The 24,892-nt window shown below is 38.3% G+C and overlaps 1 protein-coding gene across 2 annotated transcripts in view; it reads left to right on the top strand.

Moving 5' to 3' along the window:
- Positions 1-24,892, top strand: part of LOC131063173 (carboxyvinyl-carboxyphosphonate phosphorylmutase, chloroplastic) — a 116,037-nt gene that overhangs the window by 50,431 nt on the left and 40,714 nt on the right. For both annotated transcript variants that reach the window (XM_057996959.2, XM_057996958.2), the window contains one exon: positions 21,016-21,171. In XM_057996959.2, the coding sequence (XP_057852942.1) occupies positions 21,016-21,171 (156 nt within the window). The remainder of the gene's footprint in view (positions 1-21,015; positions 21,172-24,892) is intronic.

Here is a 24,892-nt window from a genome sequence, read left to right as displayed (position 1 = left end):
ATTAAATATTAACTTTAGAATGCAATGTTAATATTTAATAAATTATTCAGCAAGCTAAAAATTGATCAATACCAACTAGACTAAGGATTGAAGTGCTGGACCAATAGCTGGATTGAACTGAGTTCTGAACTGCCCTGCTAAAAATAGAACTGCTTGAAATGGCACTTACTAAAAACAGTAAGTCCCGAAAACAACTCCAAATAGCCTGATTTTCGAACTGTGAGAGGAAGCTCAGAGAATTCAAAATAATCTCAAAACCCTAATAGCTGCCACCAACTTACTAAAAATAGTAAGTTCTGCAAACTCCCCTAAATGGATTGCATGTCATACCACTGCGAAGTTCTCGAAAAACCCAAAAAGAATCCATGAATAGAAATGTAGAATTCCCACCGGACAATCCTCAAATGGCTCGTGCAGAACTCCACAAAAATAGGAAATCCTAATTCTCCATTCCAATCAGCCTATGGGTCTCATAAATAGGCTAATGGACCATTGCTTACTTCTCACTGAGAAGGGGACATTACAGGGTGCTATCAACATGGAATCAAGGAATTTCCAAGTGCAAATTCATCCTTAGCATGGATAAGTGAGTGCAAAATCAAGAGTGTGAAGAACTATGTTTAGAGCATTTTAGACCTTGTGAAGGATTTTGGGGTGGATTTCTAAGTAAATGTGAAGGATAAACATGGATTTTCACTTTTTCCAAGTGGAAATGAGGCACAAACATGGATTTTTGCATTTTTCTTTTGTCTTCATGACTTGGAGCTTGAAACTCAATGGGAAATTTGATCTTGATAGGGATTAATCCATTCTCCAACCTTAGATTTTGATTTTAATTTTGGAATTCTTTGTTTGAACTTGGGATTTTGCAATTCAACTTTGAATTTCCACACTTGAACTAAGGATTTTAACATTATAAATTTGGAATTCCACACTTGAACTAAGGATTGAGCATTTTAATTTTGAATTCCATATTTCACCTTAGGATTTTGAATAAATTTTGTGAATTTCCACAATTCAACCATGAAATTTAAACCTCAATTATGGAATTCCCTATCTCAATTATGGATTTAATCTTTGAATTTTGGAATTCCCCATTCAACCAAGGACTTTGAATCTCAGTTTTGGAATTCCCCATCTCAAACAAGGATTTCCCCTAAAAATTGCACACTGTCAAAGGATGTTTCACAAAATTTTCTTCATTTTCCTCTCCTATCAAGGTTGGAAAATCTGACCTCGACAAGGAATTTTCCTTGTCTTGGTATCACATCCTTGGATTTTCTTTCATTTTCCACACTTTGCATTTTCCAAATTTTCACACTTTGACAATTTGCCTTGAAAACATTTTGCATCATTTTTTTTGCATGTTCACAACTTTGACAACTTTTGACAACTTTTGCATTTTGTGAAATTTCTCACAATATTGCCCTTAATTTACAATCTTGAAGCTTGCTCATGGTTTCTAGACTCGGACTGGTGACTTGATCGCATTCTCCAAGGTAAACTTTGCACTGAGGGATCAAACACTACTACCAGACAAACTAAACCTAAGCAAACAAGTAGACTACTAAGCAAAAAGAGGGAGTTCCCATTTTCAATGGGGTGATGTGTGTAAAGGTCACAACACAATGTTTCTATATGTTACTATGTAGTTGTATTTTCCTAATATACTGTATTACAAATATATAAAGATGATTTCATTGTACCTTTTAGAAGTTGAAAAATCATATGGCATCTTTCATCAAATTCAATAATAGATGATTATCTTTTGTGTGATCAATTGCTACTACATAACACATAATAGTTCTGCGAAGTGCTATATATTGATTTTTTCCTTCAAAATTAGAGAGTTTTAGACAACTTTAGGGCTGCATTTGGGTTGAGGGTGGGAGCGGACAAGGGTCTTGTTGACGTGTCTAAAGTAGCATCGCTGCAACTCTATCTGGCCAACACAGAATAGAATGATCTCGCTGAATATCCTATCCTCTCTTGAGATAAGGAAATCCCTAATGCTGTTTTAATTGATCAATGGGGACGACCTCAAGGTTTCGATTGTCAGGTCTTGACTGCGGGATAACTCAATGATCGATGTGTTTTGCTGGGAGCACAAGGGGACTTACGTTTTGCAACAAGCTGGTTTGCTGCGATTCTCGAACTGGGAAATAAAATCAAAAGGGAAAGGTTTAGGAGACCTAAGGACAAAGATGATAACAGTTGATGCAACGGGTAGACAGATTTCGATAAACCAGTTTTTGTTTTGCCAAAGACACCCTCACAACTAGACAAGAACGGTGCAAGCTCCAAGGGATGAAGGATTTTCAGACCGAAGACACTCGTTTTAGGCATCCAATTCTGGCGCAGCCTAAGACGAACACTTGCAGTTGAACTAAGCACAATTTGGGTTCAAAATAACCATGCACGATGACCTACAATCAACAGACCCCCAATGGTATGAACCAAAAATGCATCAAATACCCCTCCACACTTCACCATTAAAATCCCTACACTCTAAAATTAACCAGCTGAAAGAAACCATGCAAACAGACTAAAACAAAGACAACAAACACCATATTTCTGTAAAGCGGAAAAAAATCGAACCCTAGTTGTTCTCCCCTCCCCAACTCCAAGGAGAGAGAAGGGAGAGTCACTAGGGTTGATGGTTTTCACTTAGGAGAGACTTTACATTCAAAAGAGGGGTTGAAACCCACAAGATCCAATCCCACACAATGCGGGATTGGATTCTAAATGAGTTTCAAGGGTTAAGACATCAAGGATACCCTCTTTTGTAAAGAATATAGATAGAATGATTGAACTAGGAATGTATGTAGAAGCAAGAAAGATTCGCTTGTAAACAGAGATAGGGATATGGGATGAAGCTGCGGACCTGGAATTAGTAGTAAAATCTCGAGACGGTGCTGTTCTGCAAATTTGAGCGAAAGTTGATGGGACGATGGCGCCCGGCGTGCACACGGTCCTCCGAAAAATCCGCGAAACGAAGGGGGATCTGTTCGTCTCTGCACAAGGATTCCAGATCTTCAATTACAGCCGCGTACTTGCAACCTACACACAGAAAAGAGAGGACGATTGGGGGGTTAGGGATTAGGGGTTTGCCTTTAGGTCAAACCCCGGTTTTGGAATTAACCAAGAAATGAGAATGCTGTAAACATAAATGTTTGTAATGTAAACAAGTACTGATACCTTGTTGGAAGAATGTTTGTATTCTTACATGCGAAGGTGTAATGTATGTAGTATGTTGTATGTTGTATGTGATCTCCTCTTCAATGGTTGAATCCTTGTCTTGAATGCAACACTTAGCCTTGAATGGAGACTTAGAATGCTCAATTGCTTGAAGGAATGCTTGAATGCTTGAATGTTTGAATGTTTGAATATTTGAATATCGGTTTCGCCTCTTGCTCTTGCTTATTTTCTTTCTTTCTAGGAGAGGAAAAGTAGTTTATATACTTGTCAATTAGGGTTGAGAGACTGATTTTTCCGACCTTAGGCCGACCAGGAAACATTATTTCCCGAATTGCAAACTTAAAGACCTGATGCCCAAAAGAGACCGGGCCCAAAATAGGGCCAGGGACCAGGGCGCTGGGCGCCATGGTCCCACCTCCCGGGACAGCAGGGTGCAAGGAGGGATCAGGCCAGGGTGCAGAAAAATGTAGTTTTTGGTGTTGTAAACAGGTTTCGGGGTCTCCATTCAGGTTCAACATTGCGCCGCCATCGTGAAGACCCAAATGCAGTCGAAATTGCAAGTGTCGCAATTTTAGGACGCTACATTTAGCCCCCACTTTAGCGGGAGTATAAGCGTACGCTCATACTTCCGGTAAAGTACAAGGAAACAACATTGAAAAACTTTCACCATGTCAAGGAGGCAAGATACACCAAGCCCCCAGTGGACTAAGGATCTTACGACTTCGATTGACAAAGTAAAAGGGAAGATCACGAGGGAGAACCATGACTATCAATAGTAAGGTTCCCTCACTATGAGTCATGCAAGATATCAAAAATTTTCAAGGCAAAGCTAAATTTGTCAAGAAATTTTCAAGTATCTTGAAAAGATATGAACGGGATGTATGCCCCCCTACGTTAAAGCGATCGCACACGCCTCACCGGGGGTGATTGCTTTAAGGTAGTGATACATATAAGAAATGAAAAAGGAGCACGTTATCACAAGGATTTAGCCCCCAAGTGTGAGATAAGCCCAAGGATAATAAACACAACACACAAAGCACAAGGTGACTTCGCTTTCCTCGGGGTCAGTATGCTGTATGATAATTCATGTATATCATATGTATGTATGCATAATTGTTCTTCATTCCCCAATCAAGGAAGGTCACCTAGAAGAAGGGAACACATGTGTCTTTTGAGTCAACATGAGAGAGACCAAAAGAGATCTCAATGCTTTGCATCATCCTCAAGTAGACAAAACTAAGGACAAAAAAATAGAGGAATGAGAGTAACACATACAAGAAGTAACAAAAGAGATCAAGAGAGGAGGAGAGAGTTTGCTATGCTAATGAACTAGTCTAGCACGTCATCTACCCCCTGATCTTGCTGATCAATATTTCGGGAAGGTAGGAAACACGCTTAAAAAGATGATCACTTCGTGGAGGAAGAGATTGGAATTGTTTAGGCCAAAAGTAATCAATAGGAACGCTAGAAGTTCTTTCAGTTGGTTTAAAGAGGCTATGATTGACAGTAACAACTTCACCATTATGGGGAAATTTCAAACACTTGTGAATAGGAGAAGCAATAGCTTTCATGGAAGATAGCCAAGGATAGCCTAGCTTCACACGAAATTGTTCAGATGATGGAATAATAGCAAAGTTCATATCAAGGGATTTGTTATGGACCTCAATTGGTAATGTAATAGAACCAATTGCAGGAGAAAAAAATGCATCAAATAATTTCACAACCACATTTGTTTCGTCATAGATCACTTGATTCAATTGCAAAGTAAAAAGAAATTCTTCAGTAATGACATTAACCATACAAGAAGGATCAATAAGCACTCCACGGCAAGGTGTATTCTTGACTTTTGCAACTATATATAAAGGACCATCAGGTGCCCTGATAGTTTCACTAGAATCAAATGTGATAGAAGGTTCTTTAGGGATTTTCTGCTGCTCTACAAAGTTAATCACATTCGGAGTCATAGACACAAGATCATCAGGTGAGACAGAGGATGCATTAGTATCAATCACATTAGAGGTATGAGAAGGTAATGGATCAGTAAAAATCTTAAGATTTTGGTTAGGAGGAGCTACAGATGTGTTGCCTTTATCATTCACACCAGAAACAGAGATAGTATTATTATCAATCAAATCTTGAATTTTACCCTTTAAAGCAAAACATTTTTCAGTATCATGCCCAGGTTGACGATGAAATTGACAAAAAGATTTGTTATCAAAATAGGGTGAATTAATCTTTGCAGGATCTATTTGCTTTATAGGAGGGAGAGTGAGCACATTTTGTTCCAATAACTTATTCATAATACTATGCAATGATTCATTCAAAGGAGTAAACTTTCTTTCTTTCTTAAAAAACTTAGAAATAGGAGGCACACCTGATGCTGCATTCACATTGTTGTTGATGATGCTTTCATTGAATTTAATGGACTGTCTGTTCGGTTTAAACTTCCCAAATGGTTGTTGACTACTATCACCCTTATCACTCGGAGCCATAGGATTTGCTTGTTCCATTTGACTCACAGTCAGTTGATAATTGTGAAGAGTTGCGCACAACTGGTGGAAAGAAGTAAACTCAGAAAACAGAAGTTTTTCTCTAATATCTTTTTGTAAATTAGAAATAAAGATTCTTTGAATGTCATTGTCAGGTACTGGAAAAGAAATTTGAGCATACAAATGCTTATATCTACCAATGAAATCAGTCACTTTTTCTTTAACACCTTGTTTACAATGCATTAAATCAATCAAAGTAACTTTAGGACTTATACTGTTTTGAAATTGTTGAATAAAAGCATTGGCAAGTTGTTCGAAAGAAGTAATAGAATAGGAAGGCAACGAGCAATACCATTGTAGGGCTTTATCTCTTAATGTTCTAGTAAACAGTTTTGCAAGCAACCTTTGGTCATAAGCAAAATCGGTACATATTGTTTGAAAGGTCTTAACATGTGTTAGAGGATCACCCTTACCATTATAAAGCTCCAAATGCGGGATTTCAACATGTTTAGGGGGGATAGCTCGAACAATGTCAAGAGAAAGTGGGCTCGCAACATCAAATGTGGGCACACTAAACTTAGATTGATTCATAGAGGCAATTTGTTGCTGTAAAGAAGAGACAGTTTGTGCAAGATTGTTAATGGTCGCTTCAGTTGAAGAGTTCATATTAGACGTGTTAGATTGTGATGGAGGTATTATGTTATTGAAAGAAGGTATTGATTGAGAGTAAGGTGGTGGGACACTATGATAGTTAGTCATAGGAGATGATTGGAAAGGAGGAACACTACAAGGAGGAATGGAATGGTTAAATGAATTGCCCCCTTGCGTCATGTTCATTTGTGGAGATGTAATAGGGACACTCATTGAAGGGATGGATGAAGAAGTTGGATTGAATGAAGGAAGAGGGTTGATTGAAGAAGAAGGATTGCCCCCATGACTAGTGATCATAGGCGGAATGTCTTGTATTGAAGTAGTCATTATGTTTGATGTAAAAGTAGGTATACTAGCAATAGGAGTTGTCAAAGGAATAGAATGATTGACTTGAGTAGGAGGTTGTGTGTAACCTAAAGTTTCGGCACAACTCTTCATAGGCATCACATTCGAATCCACAATGTGTGCAATACCACGCAAAATATCAATTCCATTCTTATCATTTTGAACCATACGTTTTAGACCCTCAATTAATGAAAGAGCTTCGCTATCGAGGTATTCTTGAGACATCCATTGTCGAAAATCATCAAATTGGTTATCCAATTTTGAAAGTTGTTCCACAGAAACCTCATGGAGAGCTTCTTCATCATTAAGAGGATTAGAGGAAGTACCCATGTCCTCGTTAAAAAGGCCATTCAAATTAGGTTCCATCTCCTCAGTAATTTGACCTTGGAAGGACTTAATTCTAAGGCTTCGTCTAACGGGAATAGTGTAAGTAGGGCTTATTGTTGTAAAACTCATGCACTAAAGAGAGAGAGAAGATTTTGAATTTTAGAGGTAGCAAATTTCAATAAAATCAGCCAATCTCCTAGATTTAAGCTGTTAAATACAATCAGGACAAACTCCCGAAATTTCGGAAAAAATGTTAGGGACCGTGGCGAACGGAGTGCACACGGTCCTCGCAACTTTTTTCGAAATTTTCAGGGATGAAAGTTATGATGATTTTAAAGACAATCTGAAAAAATTGAGTGATTTTACGATCTGTAGATAGGCCAAATTAAAGTTGCAATCTCAAAATTGAACCCTACCAAGATTGTTGAAAAATGTAAAATTTGAATTTTGAAAAAGAGGGGGAAACTGAAATTTTGAATTTTATGATTTTAGAGAGAATATTGAAAGTAATGCAGGCTTTGAAATTTAAAAGTTGACTCGATTTCATGCAAAATTCAAATTTGAAAGCGGAAATCAGAGTTACCGCAATTAAACACTTAATTTCAAAAGTCACAAATTGTAAAAATTTGAATAAAGCACTGAAATTTCGAATGAATGCCAACACACTTTTCAGATTTAGGACAGTAAGAAACACAATTTTAACAAAAAATTCAATTTCAACAATTTTTGAATGATTAGAAGCCTTAATCCAAGCAATCACTAGATTAACTTTGACTTTAATTTTGAAAGTGTTAAAATTGATAAAATCAGCCAAAATTCTGGATTTTAGCAGAAAAATATAGTAAGATCTAGCTCCCGAAATTTCGGAAAAAATGTCGGGGACGATGGCGCTCGGGGTGCACACGGTCCTCGCAACTTTTTTCCAAATTTTCAGGGATGAGAGATATTATGATTTTATTGCGGAATCCAAAGTTACAGCCGTTTTGGAAGTGTTTTGATTAGTGAAATTATCAGTCAAAGGTTGAATCAAGAAGGTCTTAAAAATTAGGGTTTTGACATTTAACCACTTAATTTTCAGAATTAAAGCACAAATATGAATTGACAATTTGCAATAGAAGGGTAAATCTGAAACAAGCATTAACAATTAAACATTCCACAAGTTCAATTACTAAAAAGAAAATTTTAGGGTTTTTATGCAATTAGCCTCTAAAATTTGCAAAAGATCAAACATGGAAATGTAATTAAGGAAACAAAATTTTCAGATCTAACCATGAATAATCAGAATTAGGATGTTCACGTCGGGTTCACCAAAATGTAAAGCGGAAAAAAATCGAACCCTAGTTGTTCTCCCCTCCCCAACTCCAAGGAGAGAGAAGGGAGAGTCACTAGGGTTGATGGTTTTCACTTAGGAGAGACTTTACATTCAAAAGAGGGGTTGAAACCCACAAGATCCAATCCCACACAATGCAGGATTGGATTCTAAATGAGTTTCAAGGGTTAAGACATCAAGGATACCCTCTTTTGTAAAGAATATAGATAGAATGATTGAACTAGGAATGTATGTAGAAGCAAGAAAGATTCGCTTGTAAACAGAGATAGGGATATGGGATGAAGCTGCGGACCTGGAATTAGCAGTAAAATCTCGAGACGGTGCTGTTCTGCAAATTTGAGCGAAAGTTGACGGGACGATGGCGCCCGGCGTGCACACGGTCCTCCGAAAAATCCGCGAAACGAAGGGGGATTTGTTCGTCTCTGCACAAGGATTCCAGATCTTCAATTACAGCCGCGTACCTGCAACCTACACACAGAAAAGAGAGGACGATTGGGGGGTTAGGGATTAGGGGTTTGCCTTTAGGTCAAACCCCGGTTTTGGAATTAACCAAGAAATGAGAATGCTGTAAACGTAAATGTTTGTAATGTAAACAAGTACTGATACCTTGTTGTAAGAATGTTTGTATTCTTACATGCGAAGGTGTAATGTATGTAGTATGTTGTATGTTGTATGTGATCTCCTCTTCAATGGTTGAATCCTTGTCTTGAATGCAACACTTAGCCTTGAATGGAGACTTAGAATGCTCAATTGCTTGAAGGAATGCTTGAATGCTTGAATGTTTGAATGTTTGAATATTTGAATATCGGTTTTGCCTCTTGCTCTTGCTTATTTTCTTTCTTTCTAGGAGAGGAAAAGTAGTTTATATACTTGTCAATTAGGGTTGAGAGACTGATTTTTCCGACCTTAGGCTGACCAGGAAACATTATTTCCCGAATTGCAAACTTAAAGACCCGATGCCCAAAAGAGACCGGGCCCAAAATAGGGCTAGGGACCAGGGCGCTGGGCGCCATGGTCCCACCTCCCGGGACAGCAGGGTGCAAGGAGGGATCAGGCCAGGGTGCAGAAAAATGCAGTTTTTGGTGTTGTAAACAGGTTTCGGGGTTTCCATTCAGGTTCAACGTTGCGCCGCCATCGTGAAGACCCAAATGCAGTCGAAATTGCAAGTGTCGCAATTTTAGGACGCTACAATTTCAATGTTCATATATTTTCTTCAGCTGCCGTTACAACAATTTCTGCAGCATCTCTATGCTATGCCTAAAATCTAGGTTGCCGGTATGGGTACGAGTACGCTGGTATGGTACGCTGGTACAACAATTTTTTTTTGGGGGGGTTGGGTACTTTTGGGTATGTCCGTACAAAAATGTAAAAATTATAAATATATACATATATGCAGTCTAATAAGTAGAAACAAAAATTAAATTTAGAATCCCACATATCATCCATATGCTAAACAAAACTTGGAACTATTATATATGATTCATATAACTATAACAAAATTACAAATTTAGTGCAAGTCTAATCTAATATGAAATATCCATTTGTGAAACTTTGAATGTTATGATAGATATCGAATTCATTGTTCATTGGTTCAACAATAAAATAACACAACTAATAATCAGCAATAGCATCATATGGGTCACTAGGAAGATCAAGATCAACATCATCTTTGACATTAGATGATGTAGGTAGAGTACTAGAACCACATGCAGCCTCACTGCCAATTGCACTAGCAGCAAATTGGCAATTTGACTCCCCAGAAAGTAAAGATTGTGTGGCAGCTGAAAAATCCAAATCAGTTCGCTCTGGATCTACATCCCAAAACTTTGTGCTCCCATCCTTGTACTCATTTTGTTTATGAGTAAGAAGGTGCAAGTTTGAATGCACATAAATGAGCTCTTCCGCCTTACTTGCTGCCAGTCGGTTGCGTTTCACTGAGTGGATAAAGGAGTATGTGCTCCAATTTCGCTCAGATGAAGAGGAACTAGCAACCTATTGAATAATTGACACAAAGTGAGAGGGCGACAATTATAAAATAGTAAAAAATATAAATTTAGAGAGCAATAAAAATTAAGAAACTTGCGATAAAACTTTGATTGCAAGAGTTTGAAGGTTTGGTGATGTATGGCCATTGAGGTACCACCAAGCATGAGCATCCTTTTTATACTTGTCATGGAGAGCGGAAACACTTTGACCATTGGAGGCTACAAAATCAGCAAACTCACTTGTCATTAAATTCTCCATTTCAGAATCAGGGAAGAGTTTAGTAAGTGCTGTCCTACACGCTTCACTGACTTCTGAATCTCTATATGGTGGTACCCTTGATGGCTTAGCAAACATTTCATCACTATAAAATTTGGGAGTCAATGCAAATGCAAGAAGATGTAGTGGGGTGGTCATTTTGTTCCACCGCTCAGCACAAATTGACTGAACCTCTCTGAAGAAAGTTTCTTCAGGATCTTGCTCTTTTGCATTGATGATGGCTTTCATTTTCTCAATCATCGAGTCAATGCCATCATATACCTCTCCCAAACATGGGTGATCCATGTTAGTATAACGGATCATACTCATGATGGGCTCAGTGAAACTCAAAAGATATTCCACTCGATCCCACCAAGTGTCATCTAGGATCATGTGCTTTCCATTTGTTGCCCTTTCAGTATTGGATTGCCTCCATAGGGACCAACTTTGACTAATTACCATGCTAGCAAGTGGCTGTCGCACCTTCACAAGTCGCCTCAAGACGATTGTGTTGGATGCAAATTGAGTCTCGACAACCTATTCAAAAATTAAAAATAAAAATTAGAATACAAAGAAGACATGATAAAAAAATAAAATTAATGATTGCCAAAGTGAAATGTAGATTTTAAAAATTGAAGTGTTTCAATTACCTTTAGCAACTGCAACTGTGAAAATGATCTGAAAATGGCCTATGACATGTTATGGTTTGTGATGAACATTTGGATCTCTTTAGCCTCAGCATAAATTTGTTTGATCCAATGTATTTTCTGTTAGGTCCCGGAGACAACTGAGAGGGGGGGGGGCGGGGGTGAATCAGTTGTCTAATAAATTTAAACCAAAAACAACTTGACCAACTTAATGCTTAATACCGGTAAACCAATTCAATATGCTGGTAGACAGTTTTAATAGTTAATTGCTATACCGGTAAGGATTAGTGCATGAAACATAAACACAAAGTTATCTACAACACATAACACCAATATTTGTACGTGGAAACCCTGTAAGGGGAAAAACCACGGTGGGAAACCTTACCCACAATCAGATGATACTACTGCAGATAGTAAGTGTACATAAATGGGGTCTGGACATGTAGAAAGGCCAACCACCTAGAGCTCATTGCTCAATCACAAAATGGGAGTCACACTGACTACAGTTGGATGGTTAAATCCAATAAGAATGTACTGCACAAAATAGCATCTTCATATGCTGGATTCAGTACCGGTGTAGTTCTGATTGTCTTCACAAAAACCCTCCTTCAATCTTCAAATGATGTCTGCGTGTATAGCTCTGCTTATTCTCGCATATACCTTCACACAATCCTTTTTCACATTCCACATTTGATCTTACAAATAAGATCTTACATTTATACCATAACCTAAGACCAATTTTAGTAGGTCGGCTCTACAAGATATTACAATAAAAACATTTTACAAACAATACAATATCCGATGCAATAACCGATTGAACATGTCGGCTTAATGCATTTACAACAATAATTAATCATCTCCATAGCATGCCATGCTGATCTGGAAAAGATAAACCTGCCGGTGTAACCCTGGACCTATTTGCCGGTAACAGCAAATATGCAAATATGAATATACCAATAAACAAAACTCCAGGACAAGATGTCCAAACGATGTCTTCAACATTACCAAGTGTTTTCCATATCATTCCAAGTGCTGGTGATCAATATATCTTGCCGGTGTACCAGATACCGGTGACTGTGCATGAGTCACTTGCTTGCCGGTGAATGTTGCTGATTCTCCAAAGTGCCAGAGTTGATAAGAGTTTAGTAGGTGTTGACATCAATGACAAAACCATACCAAAATAGCAACATTTTCTTGCCTATCTTTTGAAGCATGAGGTTGAGAGAGTGGATAGCACAAGGTGTCCAAAATATGTGTTCAAACCGTGTCTCTATCAACATACCTGCAACTCTACAATTCTTTGCATTGTCTGTTATTACTTTGACAACATTTTGAGGTCCCACATCCTGAATGCATTGTATAAGGATGTTAGCAATGAATTGTGCATCCTTCACTTGTCCCTCACAATCCATAGCTTTCAGAAACATTGCCCCTTTAGGGCACACTACAATTACATTAATTAATGGCCAATTTTTGGTATCCTTCCATCCATTTGAAATGATGGACACCCCTGTTTGTTTCCATGAATTTCTAATGGGAGCCAATGCATTGTCTATGTTTTTTACCTCCTTTGCTAGTAAGGTGCTACGCACCTTCTCATAACCGGGCCTTGTGTACCCTTGTGGAGCCTCATTTACCTTTCTCAACATATCCTGCCAATATGTTGATCGTACCACATTAAATGACAAACCGTTTGCATATAGACATCTTCCAACGGATTGATTTGCAATCTCTCTAGCATCATTCTTAAATGCTCTCTCTAATGGTCCCTTGCTTCTCTTCACAATAATAGGTTCTTCACTAATTGGGTCCAAGAATGGGTGGCTCTCTACCACTATATCAGGAAAATCACTATAAGATGGAGAAGTAGGGGGCCTCTTTGATCTACTTCCTCTTCCTGTCAACAAAGGATGGTTTGAGGCACGACTAACTCTTGCATCTGCTTCCTCTTGCTCTCTAATATATCCTGCTATTTCTTGAGGTGACATCCCATTACCATCCTTTCCTAGACATGGTTTGATTCCTTGTTGGGGAATGGCACAAAAATGGGCTTTGACACGACTGTAGGAGCTATATCCAATTAAATGTTCCACCACCTTTTACTTGGTCTATTATTTTGACATATTTCCATAAAGGTGAATTTGGGTCAGTTTTGAAAGTCCGTTGAGGAGTAGAGCTAGTAGTCGTTGCCATTATGATTTCTACAACAAATTAAAAAATAATTATTAATATTTAATATTAAACAATAGATTATAAATGGTAAATATTTAAAATTAAATTTAATAATTTATTTAAAATGAAAGTGATTATTATAATTATGAAAGTAATAACAACATTTAAATTTTTACAAACTTCTGAATTACACAAAAGTAATTAAAATATACCTATTTAAAATAAATTAAATAATAAAACTATTTTGCTAGTTAATAATTTATCAATTATTATTATTTTAAATATGAATATTTTAAGTTAAAATATTCATATATAAAATAATAATAATTGATAAATTATTAACTAGCAAAATAGTTTTATTATTTAAAATTAAAAATGGAAAATTATATTTTTTAATTTTTAATAGTTTGTTTGTTTTCATTTAACAAACTATAATAAAAATTTAAAATTTAACAAACTATAATAATTTTTTTAACAAACTATAATAAAATTTTTAATAGAAAATTAAAATATTCAACTTTTCCTACCTGCAGCGGAAACCCGAAGGAATGGGGGATGGCAGAAGCGGGAAAGAATGGGGGATGGCGGAAGCGGGAAAGAATGGGGGATGGTGGAAGGTTGTCGCCCTCCTGCCATGACACCTCTGTGCCTTCGCGCTTGCCGTGGCATCTCTGTGCCTTCGCGCTTCCCGTCGCCTCCTCTGCTGTGCCTTCGCGCCTCCCGTCGCCTCCTATCGTCTCCTCTCGTGTCGTCGCAAGATCAATCCGTTGCAAGATCAATCGGTTTTCCTTCTTCCTTTTCACTGTGCGTGGCGTGGTGTTGACGTGGATGAAATCGCATTGCTGCAAACTCCATACGGCCAACGCAGAATAGAATAGCCAACTGATTATCCTACTCTCTCTTGAGATAAGGAAGTCTCTAATGCTGTTTTCTAAGTTTGATCAAAGGAGACTACCTCAAGGTTTCTTTTGTCAGGTCTTGACTGCGGGATCTCTCAGTGGCTTGATGTGTTTATGCTGGAAACACAAGGGGGACTTACGTTTAACTGGCAACAAGCTAGTCTGCTGTGATTCTCGAATTATGCAATAAAGAGAAAAAGGAAAGGTTTAGGAGATCTAAAACTAACAACACGGGTATGCGGGTAGACAGATTCAACATAACCAATTCCTGCTTGGCCAGAATGGCTCACAACCTTGCAGGAACGGTGCAATCTTCAAAGGAACTTGGAAGATTTTCAGATTGGAGACGCACGGCTAAGCACCCAATTCTGGCGCAGCTTGGACGGACACCTGCAATTGAACTAAGCACAATCGAAGGCTCAAGTTAACCACACAAAAGGATATACAATCAGCATATCCTCAGTGGTATGAGCCCGAATCTATCAAATACCTGCACACCCAAAATAGAAAGATCTATCTAAAATGCTGAAAGAAACCATGCAAACAGGATGAAAACAAGACAATAAACACCAAATCAATGTTGATATATTGATCTCATCTGCCTATTACAACAATTTCTGCAGCATCTCTATGCTACTGCTAAGATCTAACCTATTCTAACTCTAAAATCTAACTATCTAGCAATTTCTAACCCTTTCTAACAATCTCTCAATCTCTAACAATCTCTAACAATCTAACTATCTAACCTTTACAAAAGAAAGGCCTCTGCCTTTTATAGATATTACAATTTTGAACCGAAGGCCAGGATGCACTGCATCCAAGGGTCCTGATCTGTCTTCCAGAAGCTGACAGCTTTGATCCATGCCGAATTAATTCTCAGTTATCCAACCAACAAATATCTCAACTACCAACCACTTTTGGCTTTAATTCAGGTTTATCCGGTCTTTTTGGTGGTTGGGAATAGTTATCCACAAAAATATCTTGCACGGGACCCATAGGCAGTTTACAATAAAGCAATTTCAGCTTTAAAACTGAATTTCTGGACTTAAATCCAGCTGTGTGCTTCTTTGAGAATGCATAAACTTGCAGCATTCAGAGTGTTCTTTTGCCTTTTGCCTCCAATTTCGCCGGTGGACTTCATCTATGTTCAACGGCACGGTTCCCAATGCTCGGTTGCTCTTGCGCTCCTGCATCTTTTCTTTTCCAATCTTTAGTGCCTAGCCTTGAATTGCGATCCTTCCTCGATTTGCGTTTCAGGTCTTTCTCCTGGTTCTTCGATGACGTCCTGCGATCAACTAATTTCACTTCATTAAATCAATTTGAAAAATTAAATAATTTAATTTAAACAAACATTAAATTTAATTACGACGTCTGGCTTGAGAAGCTCTTTGCGGGATGTATCTTGAAAATGCTTCTCTTTTCTCTTTGATTGTGAAATTTGATCCTTGGTCTGTTACTTCTGCATGATTTTACCTTTGGAGTTTTGGACGTTTTAAATGAGTTTATGGCGCGATTCTGGAGGTTTGAAGAGCTTCTGCAGATTCTAAAACTCTAACTCTCATGCTTTCTAGTAAATTTTGGAGAACGGAGGGCACCTTTTGAAAAATAAAAAAATTCGGACCCTTGCCATCCTTTTGCAAAATAAGGAGCTTACATATATTTCGCAAAAATTGCGATTTTAAAACATTTCGTCCCTAGGGTCCGAAAATGAGACTTCACGTTTTACCTTTCCCAGGGGTCCGAAAATGGACTTAACGTTTTACCTTTCGGAGCTGGAGGCGCTTTTAAAAGATTTCGCACTTTAAACTTTTCTTCGGGGGTCCGAAAATAGACCTAAGTGCCTTTTCGGGCTTTCGGACCTAGTGCGTCCTTCTTTTTTTTTTAAAAAAAACATTTCGCCCTTTTTGAAAAACCTCGGACCTGGCGTCCGAAAATAAGGTTTTAAGCCATTTCGGGGGGGCGGAGGCGTTTTGCGTTTTAAACTTCGGACCTGGGGCGTGTTTTAAACATTTCGCGATTTCCTTTTACCTTTCATTTTGGAGCTAGGGTCCGAAAATGGGTCTAAGGCGAATTTTGGAACTTGGAACACTTTTGCAAAATCGCGTTTTTAACATTTCGCCCCTAGGGTCCGAAAATGGACACTTAAAGTGTTTTTCGGACCTTGAAACACTTTTTTCAATTTCGTCATATTTAGAAATTTCGGCCCCAGGGTCCGAAAATGATGTTTTAAAGGTGAATTTCGGACCTTGAAACACTTTTAACCTTTTCAACATTTGGCTTCTGGGTCCGAAATTGAGCATATGGAATATAACATTTAAGTATAAGAACTTATACTTTAAGTTATATTCCATATATACTTTCAGGATGTTTGAGAGTGGTTTCAGACCTCCAGGAGTTATATTGCAAATTCTAGTTTTTGGAGGTTTCCTTAGTTTTCAGAGTTAGCCAAATTTCAGGATCAGGGAATTCCAGACTTAGCCAAATTTCAGGATCAGGACAGAAAGGCACAAACTGGGGGTCCCTGTCCAAGACGGGGATGGGTGTGCGATTCGCACAACACGTGGAAGGAATGGTTTTTTTTTTTTTTAACTTTTGGCTTTGCTTTAGGGTTTAAAACGTTAAACGACACGATTCCACCTGTGAAAAAAACCCTTGAAATTTGTGCACGATGCAAATTCGTCAAAAAACCCTATGGAATCGCCACGTCTACACTGGATGTGTCAGGATTCATGACTCAAAAAGCGGATACGTTTCAGGTGCAAAAAAATAGTACCCTTTTCGAATCCACAGGGATTCCAGGTCGAATCCGAATCCGATACGTATCGTATCCAGTTTGGGGGAAAAATGTGAAGTACCGGTAACTTAGCCTAAAATCTAACCTATTCTAACTCTAAAATCTAACTACAAAAATCTCTAAAACTTTACAAAAGAAAGGCCTCTGCCTTTTATAGATTTTACATGTTGAACCGGTGGCCAGGATTGACTGCATCCAAGGGCTACAACCTGCCATCTAGAAGTTGGCAGCTTTAACCCATGCCCACTCAATTCCTAGTTATCTATCCAATCACTATCTCAACTACCTATCACTGTTTGGCTTCAATTTGGGTCTATCCGGTAGTTGGTCATAACTGACTTGTGTCCCCTCTGTTTTAAAACATCTTGAGTGGGGCCCATAGGCAGTTTTACATTAAAACAATTTCAGTTTTTAGAACTGAATTTCTGGAATTAAATCCAGCTGTGTATTTCTCGAGAATGCATAATTCGGGTAGCATTCTGAATGTTCTTTGTCTTCAATCTCGTTGATGGTCTTCAACTTCGTGGTCTGATGGCATGCTTCCCAATGCTTTGTTCCAATCTCACGCTCTGCATCTTTACTAGTTAGCGTTGATCGCAATCAAGTCCTTTGCGTTTTAGGCCTTCTCCTAGTTCTTCCCGACAATGTCTTCGACCTACGAACAATTAATTTCACTTTTAATAAATCAATTTGAAAAACTAATTAAATTAATTTGACAAATATTAAGTTTTCTAACATCCGGCTTGAGAAGCTCTTTGTGAGATGTATCTTTTGAATGTCTCTCACTTCTTACATGAAATTCGATTTGTCTTCTTGACTCGTTCTATTTAGACAAAATTCGGGCCTAAGAGGTGAACTGCGAGATGCCAAGACTTAAGTTTATCTGTTCTCTTGATTTTTTGGACCGTTTGAACAAACTGTGAGAAGTTTGGGAACTTAAAATGTCTCTTTAGTCAAATTTTGGGCAACTCAAGCGAAAGGTAAGAAGTTTGTGAACATCTTAAAATACCTTCCTAGTCCAATTTCGGGATTCTAGCCTAAACGTGAGATTTTAGCTTAAGTCGAAGTGCCTTTGCTCCTGATTTTTGGCCGATAGTGTTTATTACGCGATTTTGAAGATTTGAAGACTTTATCTAAATGATTTTCACAGCGTGATTTTTAGAAACTGGGAGATTTAGGCATATGAATGTTCATGTGACTCTTTTATAAACTTCTCCCCTTTCGTTTTTGGGCAAAATAGAAGAATTCGTGAGCTTTTACATTTTTTTGGGCTCTTTGGCAAGATTGTGAAGTTAAGTCTCCTTCACCATTTTCGGCTAATGGAGACCTTTTGTGCAATTTTCTTTTTTTTGGCTTACAACCTCATTTTGTGAGATTTTCTCCCTTTTGGTGTATGAAATTGATTTGAGGGTCTTAGGGATTTTTGGCTTGTTCAATCGCTTGGTGAACTTTAAGTCTTTTCAAGTAAACAGAGGATTTTGCACGATTTTGACACTCATTTTTCGGGTAAAATGGCCTCTGTGTTTTTTGGCCCTAGAGGCCTCTTGACTCGATTTTGGGACTCGTCGGCTTCTATGGCGGATTTGTGCAACTTGGATCTTCCTTTACATTTCGGCCTTAATGATTATCTTTGCATACTTTGATGATTATCGGCCTAAAGGGTCATTTTGCGTGATTCTCCTTTAGTCATTTTCGGCTTTGTTGATGAGCCATTTTCGGCTTATAGGCCTTCTTTGCGAACTGTAATGATTTTCAGGCGACAAAACCTATATGACGCAATTTTGGTTTTTTACCTGCTTTTTGACCTTTTGAAAGAGAATTCGCGATTTTACTTTGAGCCATTTTCGGGTTGTATGCCTAAAATTCGCGATTTGTTTCCTTTACTAGCCATTTTCGGGCTTTAGAGTAAAAATGTGCGAATTTATCATGTGTTTCTTTTCGGGCCAAAGGGTATTTTCGCGATTTTCAAACTTCTCTAAGTTTTTGGCTTGAATGATGTCTTCTCACGATTTTCTCTTCTAACATGATTTTCGAGCTGGAAGCATTATTTGCGCGAACTTTCTTCTGCGATTTTCGGCTTATTGAAGAGTTATGCAACTTTACTTGGCTATAGGTTTTCGGCCTATGAAGACTATTTGAGAGTTTGACTTTTTACTTTTTTTTTCTCTCCATCATCTCGTTATCGATCTTTAAATGATTTCAATGTTATGGTAATTGTCGGCTTACTGGTAGAAATGTGCGACTTGAGATTGCTTGGTCTGATTTCAGCCAAAATGGAGATTTTGTGAGATTGAATGATATTCACAAGAATGGACACTTGGAGTCTTTGCAAATTCAGGTCTTTTCTCCCTCTTCACGCGAATGCCTTCCTTCTTTATTTTCGGCATTATGGGCCAATTTGAGGGCTTTCAATTTTGTCATTCTGGCCGAAATATGTGACTTGCTAAAACGCCCCTTTGAGGTTTTCGGACTTTGTAGTTTTAAATGTTTATAATGTCTTCCAAATTTCGGGGCATTTGGGTCAAGATGCAGACTAGGGCTGAATGAGAGGGGGTCCCTAGTCAAAGACGGGGATGGGTGTGCAATACGCACAACAGGTCTATAGGCTTTCCATGTTGATTTTTTATGATGTTATAGAAAGTCATTTTTTGGGCTGTTAAACAAGACAGGCTATGGGACATGTTATGACATCCTTAGGATTGATAAGAAACCTGAGAATTCCAAAGTGTCCTATTCAAGTTTCTGCTTTTTGGGGACATCCCTTTTTTTTTGGTTGGGGGGATGGATAGGGTAGGTTTCATTCTCATTGCTATCCCCAAGTAACTAGGACATCCTGAATATTTCGGATGGCCCAAAAAGGGGATGGATAGGGGAGTTTTCATTCCCATTCCAATCCCCAGGTAACTAGGACATCCTGGATGTTTGGGATGGTCCAAAAAGCGCAGGTATGTGTCCCTGGGGTATGCTTTAAAAAATGTTGAAAGAAGATGACCTTTCTATTTACATGACTTCTTGTCAATGTTAATCACCTCTCGAATCCACTGCCCCAGTTCTCTAAGGGAAGATTTTGAGCTGAATAGAATATACCTAAATACCTTATTATATCTCTTGAAAGATGCTAAACCCAACTGTTATGAACAACTGATGAAGGAGTATCAGAACAAACCATTACGTGGGATACACTTATCCCAACCTTTCACACTGAAAGTTTGAGATGTGTGTGAAATGTTTTCCAAAGGTTCTTGAGATCATCCTCCACTAAGACAAAAGAGAGCTGTATCATTTAGAAAATTTATTTGGTGAAGTATGTCTTGATTTAGGAGATTGAACCACTGACATTCAGTACCATACTACTTGTAAAAGCATAAAATGAAATATTGCTTCTGCAGCCATTACAAACAGTAAGGAGCTGGAAGGAAGGGAATGTGATGCTTGCCTAACGTACTTTTGTAGCATGAAAAGGTCTTTTAATCTCTCCATTCACATTAATGCCTCTAACAAGGAAGAAGCATTTTGAAACAATGTCAGCACCAATCTTACAATCCACTTCCAGATCCCAAAGGCCGATGTATAACTGCAATAAAAATTGATTTTATCTTGTCATATGCTTTTTAAATTTTAGCACAGCTATACACACGATTTTTGCTGTAACCTTTAATGCAATCTTCCCTTTCCAACTAGGTACCTGGTTGTCCAGTATATACTTGCTGTCTACAAGTCCTGCCCGTGTTAGTAGGTTATAGTGGGAAGAAATTTTCTTTTTGTAAGTTGTCTTATTATGCATTTTGACTATGTTATTTTTTAAAGTTAATTGTTCCTTCAACTATTTTGTCAGCCATTTCATTACAAATAATGTTGATTAACTCTTCGCTTACTTTATATTTTGTATTAAATATGTGCATGTGTCTTTCATGCTCGGCAGGTAATACCTATAGAGGAACATGCAGCTAAAATTGCTGCTGCAAGAGATGCTATTGGGGATTCAGACTTTTTTCTTGTTGCTAGGACTGATGCTCGAGCAATATCAGCCAAAAATGGGCTTGCAGATGCAATAGCACGTGTTAACCTCTATATGGAGGTATCTATTCATTTCATTGGATGGCTTTCAAGAACAACCTTGTTCTGTTTAAAAAAAGATTAAAATTGCTAATATATTACATATGCTTATGCTTGCACTCATTTGGTATTTTCAATGCAGTCAAGAAACTCCTGGAACCCTCCACATCTTTTGTGGATTCCAATGAACTTTGAAAATATTATTAATAAATAGATAGATTGAAGCAGTGAAAATGTGATAATTATTTAAGGCTTTAAGTTTTAGAACTGTGACAAAGATAAATTGAACCAATATTTCTGTACCTGTTAGCTAAAGGATCACATGGAATAGAAATGATCCTTCACCAAAGTACCATAGTGTTGTGACCATTTCACACATCGCCCCATTAGGATGGAGACCCCCCTCTTTTTTCTTTGGTTTTGCTTTCTCTTAGCTAGGTTTTTCTCTGCTCACTAGGTGTATTGAGTGAGTTAGTGGTCGCCTGGGCTGGGTAGGTTAGGGTTTCCTTCGGAGAGCTCACCTAGGGTTTCTTTCAGAGCTAAATTTGACTTGGGCTTGGGGAATTCATATGTTGTCTGCCTTGAACCCTAGTGTTATCTTAGAAGGATCTTGCCTTTTAGGAGATGGAAAATGGATGAATTGTGCGAAAAAGGTTAAAGGTTGTCAGTTAGGATAGGTTAGGGTTGTTGGTTTTTGGGTCAGAGTCTTGTCTTCTGTCGAGTCGGAGTCGATTGAATAGAGCCAGTGACAAAGAGAAGATTCAAGAGGCGATTTAAGACATGATGGATGGAAAATGATGGAAATCAACCTAGAAGATGGATTTTGCTCTTGACCCTTCCAAAGGGTCCAGAGCAAAATCCTCGATTTGACCTTCTTTTTTTGCCTTAAGCCCTAGGATGACCATGTTTTGAGCTAATTTGATGGTGGATTGCCTTGATTATGGTGAAAGGAAGGAGAATTTGATCAAGTTTGAAGCTGGATTGGATGAAGGAAGTGTGAAAGAACCAAGAAGATGGATTTCGCTCTTGACCCTTCCAAAGGGTCCAGAGCAAAAATCCCCATAGACCTCAATTTCTTCCTTGTTTAGACCAAGTTCTTAGTTTCTAAGGCATGTTGGGAAGTGGATTGACATGTTTTTGCCTTAGGGAGTGACTAAAAGTGAAGGAGTGAAGGATTTTAGCCTAAAATAGAAATTTCGCTCCTGACCCTTCCAAAGGGTCCAGAGTGAAATTCTTGAAAACTCCTATTTTCTTCTTAGATGAGGTCAAGACCTTGATTCTTATGGCATGGATGCAAGTGGAGTGGTGTATTTTCGCCTTGCAAGGAAGATTGGAGTTGAAGAGATGAGTAGTCAAGGCTAAAATGTGGATTTCGCTCTTGACCCTTCCAAAGGGTCTAGAGCGAAATTCCCCAAAACCTCCCTTTTTTCTCAATTTTGTGCCAAGCCAAGTGTGGGTCAGGGTGAATTAGGATTGGAGATGTCCTTAAGCATGGCTTTGAGTTGCTAGTGATCACCAAATGTGAAGGATTTTGGCCTAGAAGGAGAATTTCGCTCCTGACCCTTCCAAAGGGTCTAGAGCGAAATTCTTAAGAACACCTATTTCCCCTTCAAAGAAAGTCAAATTCTTGGTTTTTATGGCCTAGGTAGGAATGGAGTAATATGTCCTTGCCCTTTGGAGGTGAATTAAAGTAGAAAAATGAAGAAATGAGCTCAAGAACATGGATTTCGCTCCTGACCCTTCCAAAGGGTCCAGAGCGAAAATCCCAAAACCTATTCTTTCTTCCAACTTTTGTGTCAAGACAAACCTTGATCAAGGTGAAATAAGTTTGAAGATACCCCTAGGCATGCCCTTGAATGGATTATGGCCACCAAAAATGAAGATTTTGAGCTAGGACAAGAATTTCACTGCTGACCCTTCCAAAGGGTCCAGGGCGAAATCCTAAATAGGTCCTGTCCCTAGCCATGATTTTGAGCCAATTTCCCCTTTCAGGCCTTTTTTGGGGTCAAGCAAGTGTTATCATGTTGAGAGATGGATCCAAAGCTGAGAGTCAAGGAAGAACAAAGTGAGAAGAATGGAGCTAAGTAAGAGAAAACAAGCAAAGGAAGAATTTCGCTCCTGACCCTTCCAAAGGGTCCAGAGCGAAATTCTTCCTCAAACCACCTATTTTCTCCTTGTGTGAAGCCAAAGCATTGATTCCTATGGCATGATTGAAGGTGGAGTGATGTACTTTCGCCTTACAAGATGAATTGAAGTGAAGGAAATGAAAGATCAAGTCTAAAACTTGAATTTCGCTCTTGACCCTTCCAAAGGGTCTAGAACGAAATTCACAAAATATCATTTTTCTTCAAATTTGTGCTAAGCCAAAACGTTGATGAAGGTGAATTGGACTTAAAGACTGCCATAGGCATGCATTTGAATAGGTTATGAGTTCAAGAAGTAAGGATTTTGAACTAATGATGAATTTCGCTCCTGACCCTTCCAAAGGGTCCAGAGCAAAATTCTCAAGATTACCTAATTCACTCATAATGGAGGCTAAAAAATGAATCCCTAGGCTTTGGGAGAGATAAGACTAGCATATGCTCCTTGAGGAGCGACTCGGAGTGAAGAAGTGATGCAATTTGGGCCTAACCATAGAAATCTCTCCTGACCCTTCCAAAGGGTCTAGGGCGATGTCCTTAGAAATCCCCATTTTCACCTTGATTGAAGGCAAAGCTCATAATGGCAAGAACATTAGAGGTTAAGGATCAAGATGGTGGAATTCAAGACACATTTTCCCTCTTATAAATTGCTAATTAAACCTCATTTGGATAAACGATGCAAATCTGCCTTAATTAAACACTTGTCAAATGTGTTAAATTGATCTTTGGGCCTTAAAATTCAAAAAATTCACTCTTTGTCACCCAATTGTATTTCTTAAAGCCTTATTGCTAGGTTGGCCACCTTAAGGATGATTTTTTAAATTTTATTTGTTTATCTAAGAGGTCGGCCTCTTAGGAAAATGATGAAATCATCATATAAAGGTAAGTAAGTTTGGCAAACATTAATCATTCATTTATATTTCTTCTTAAGCAAATTTGAGGAGCAGAAGTGGAAGAGCAGATTTCAGTAAGAAGGCGAATTTCTGATCCATAAAGGCTGGTTAAGGACTGAATCTACATAAGCGAACCTGAAGTGCAGATCAAAGACTTTTTGAAACCCTTTGAATACCACTTGGAAGGAAGGCGAATCCAGCAGCAATCTCCATTTTTTATCCATCTTTTCAAGTTGATAATTAGAAATCGAAGGTAAGGTGTACAATCTGATTTTTTGACAAGGTATTGAAGATCTGATTCAAGTTTCTGCATCAATTTTCTTAAGGTTAGGTCTTCAATATCTAGTTAAATTTCTAGGTGATGCCAAGTTTAAAAATTCTTAATTTTTAAGGTTTTATCATTTCAATTTTTAAGGAATCTCAAGTCACCTAGCTAAGGTTCTACACTTAAACCTAACTTAAGCCTCTTTTTTTGTAGGTAGCAAATGGCAACCCCCAAGGCAAGTGGATCCGCTACCCGGCAGGCTCTCATCAAAGAAGATAAAAAAGAATGACGATTTGGAGACAAGGATCGTGTCCAAATGGAGCAATATTGGAGACACCAACTTCGGGAACTTCAATGTGAAGAAGTTTCGAGAAGCACCCTACATCGGCAAGCCATCACCCATAGCCAAGAAGATAATTGAGAGTGGCATCATCAAGGCCGCAG

Source organism: Cryptomeria japonica, chromosome 11, assembly GCF_030272615.1.
Source record: "Cryptomeria japonica chromosome 11, Sugi_1.0, whole genome shotgun sequence".
Taxonomy (NCBI): domain Eukaryota; kingdom Viridiplantae; phylum Streptophyta; class Pinopsida; order Cupressales; family Cupressaceae; genus Cryptomeria; species Cryptomeria japonica.
The sequence above is the reverse complement of the archived record's forward strand: the minus strand, read 5'-3'. Positions and strand labels throughout refer to the sequence as shown.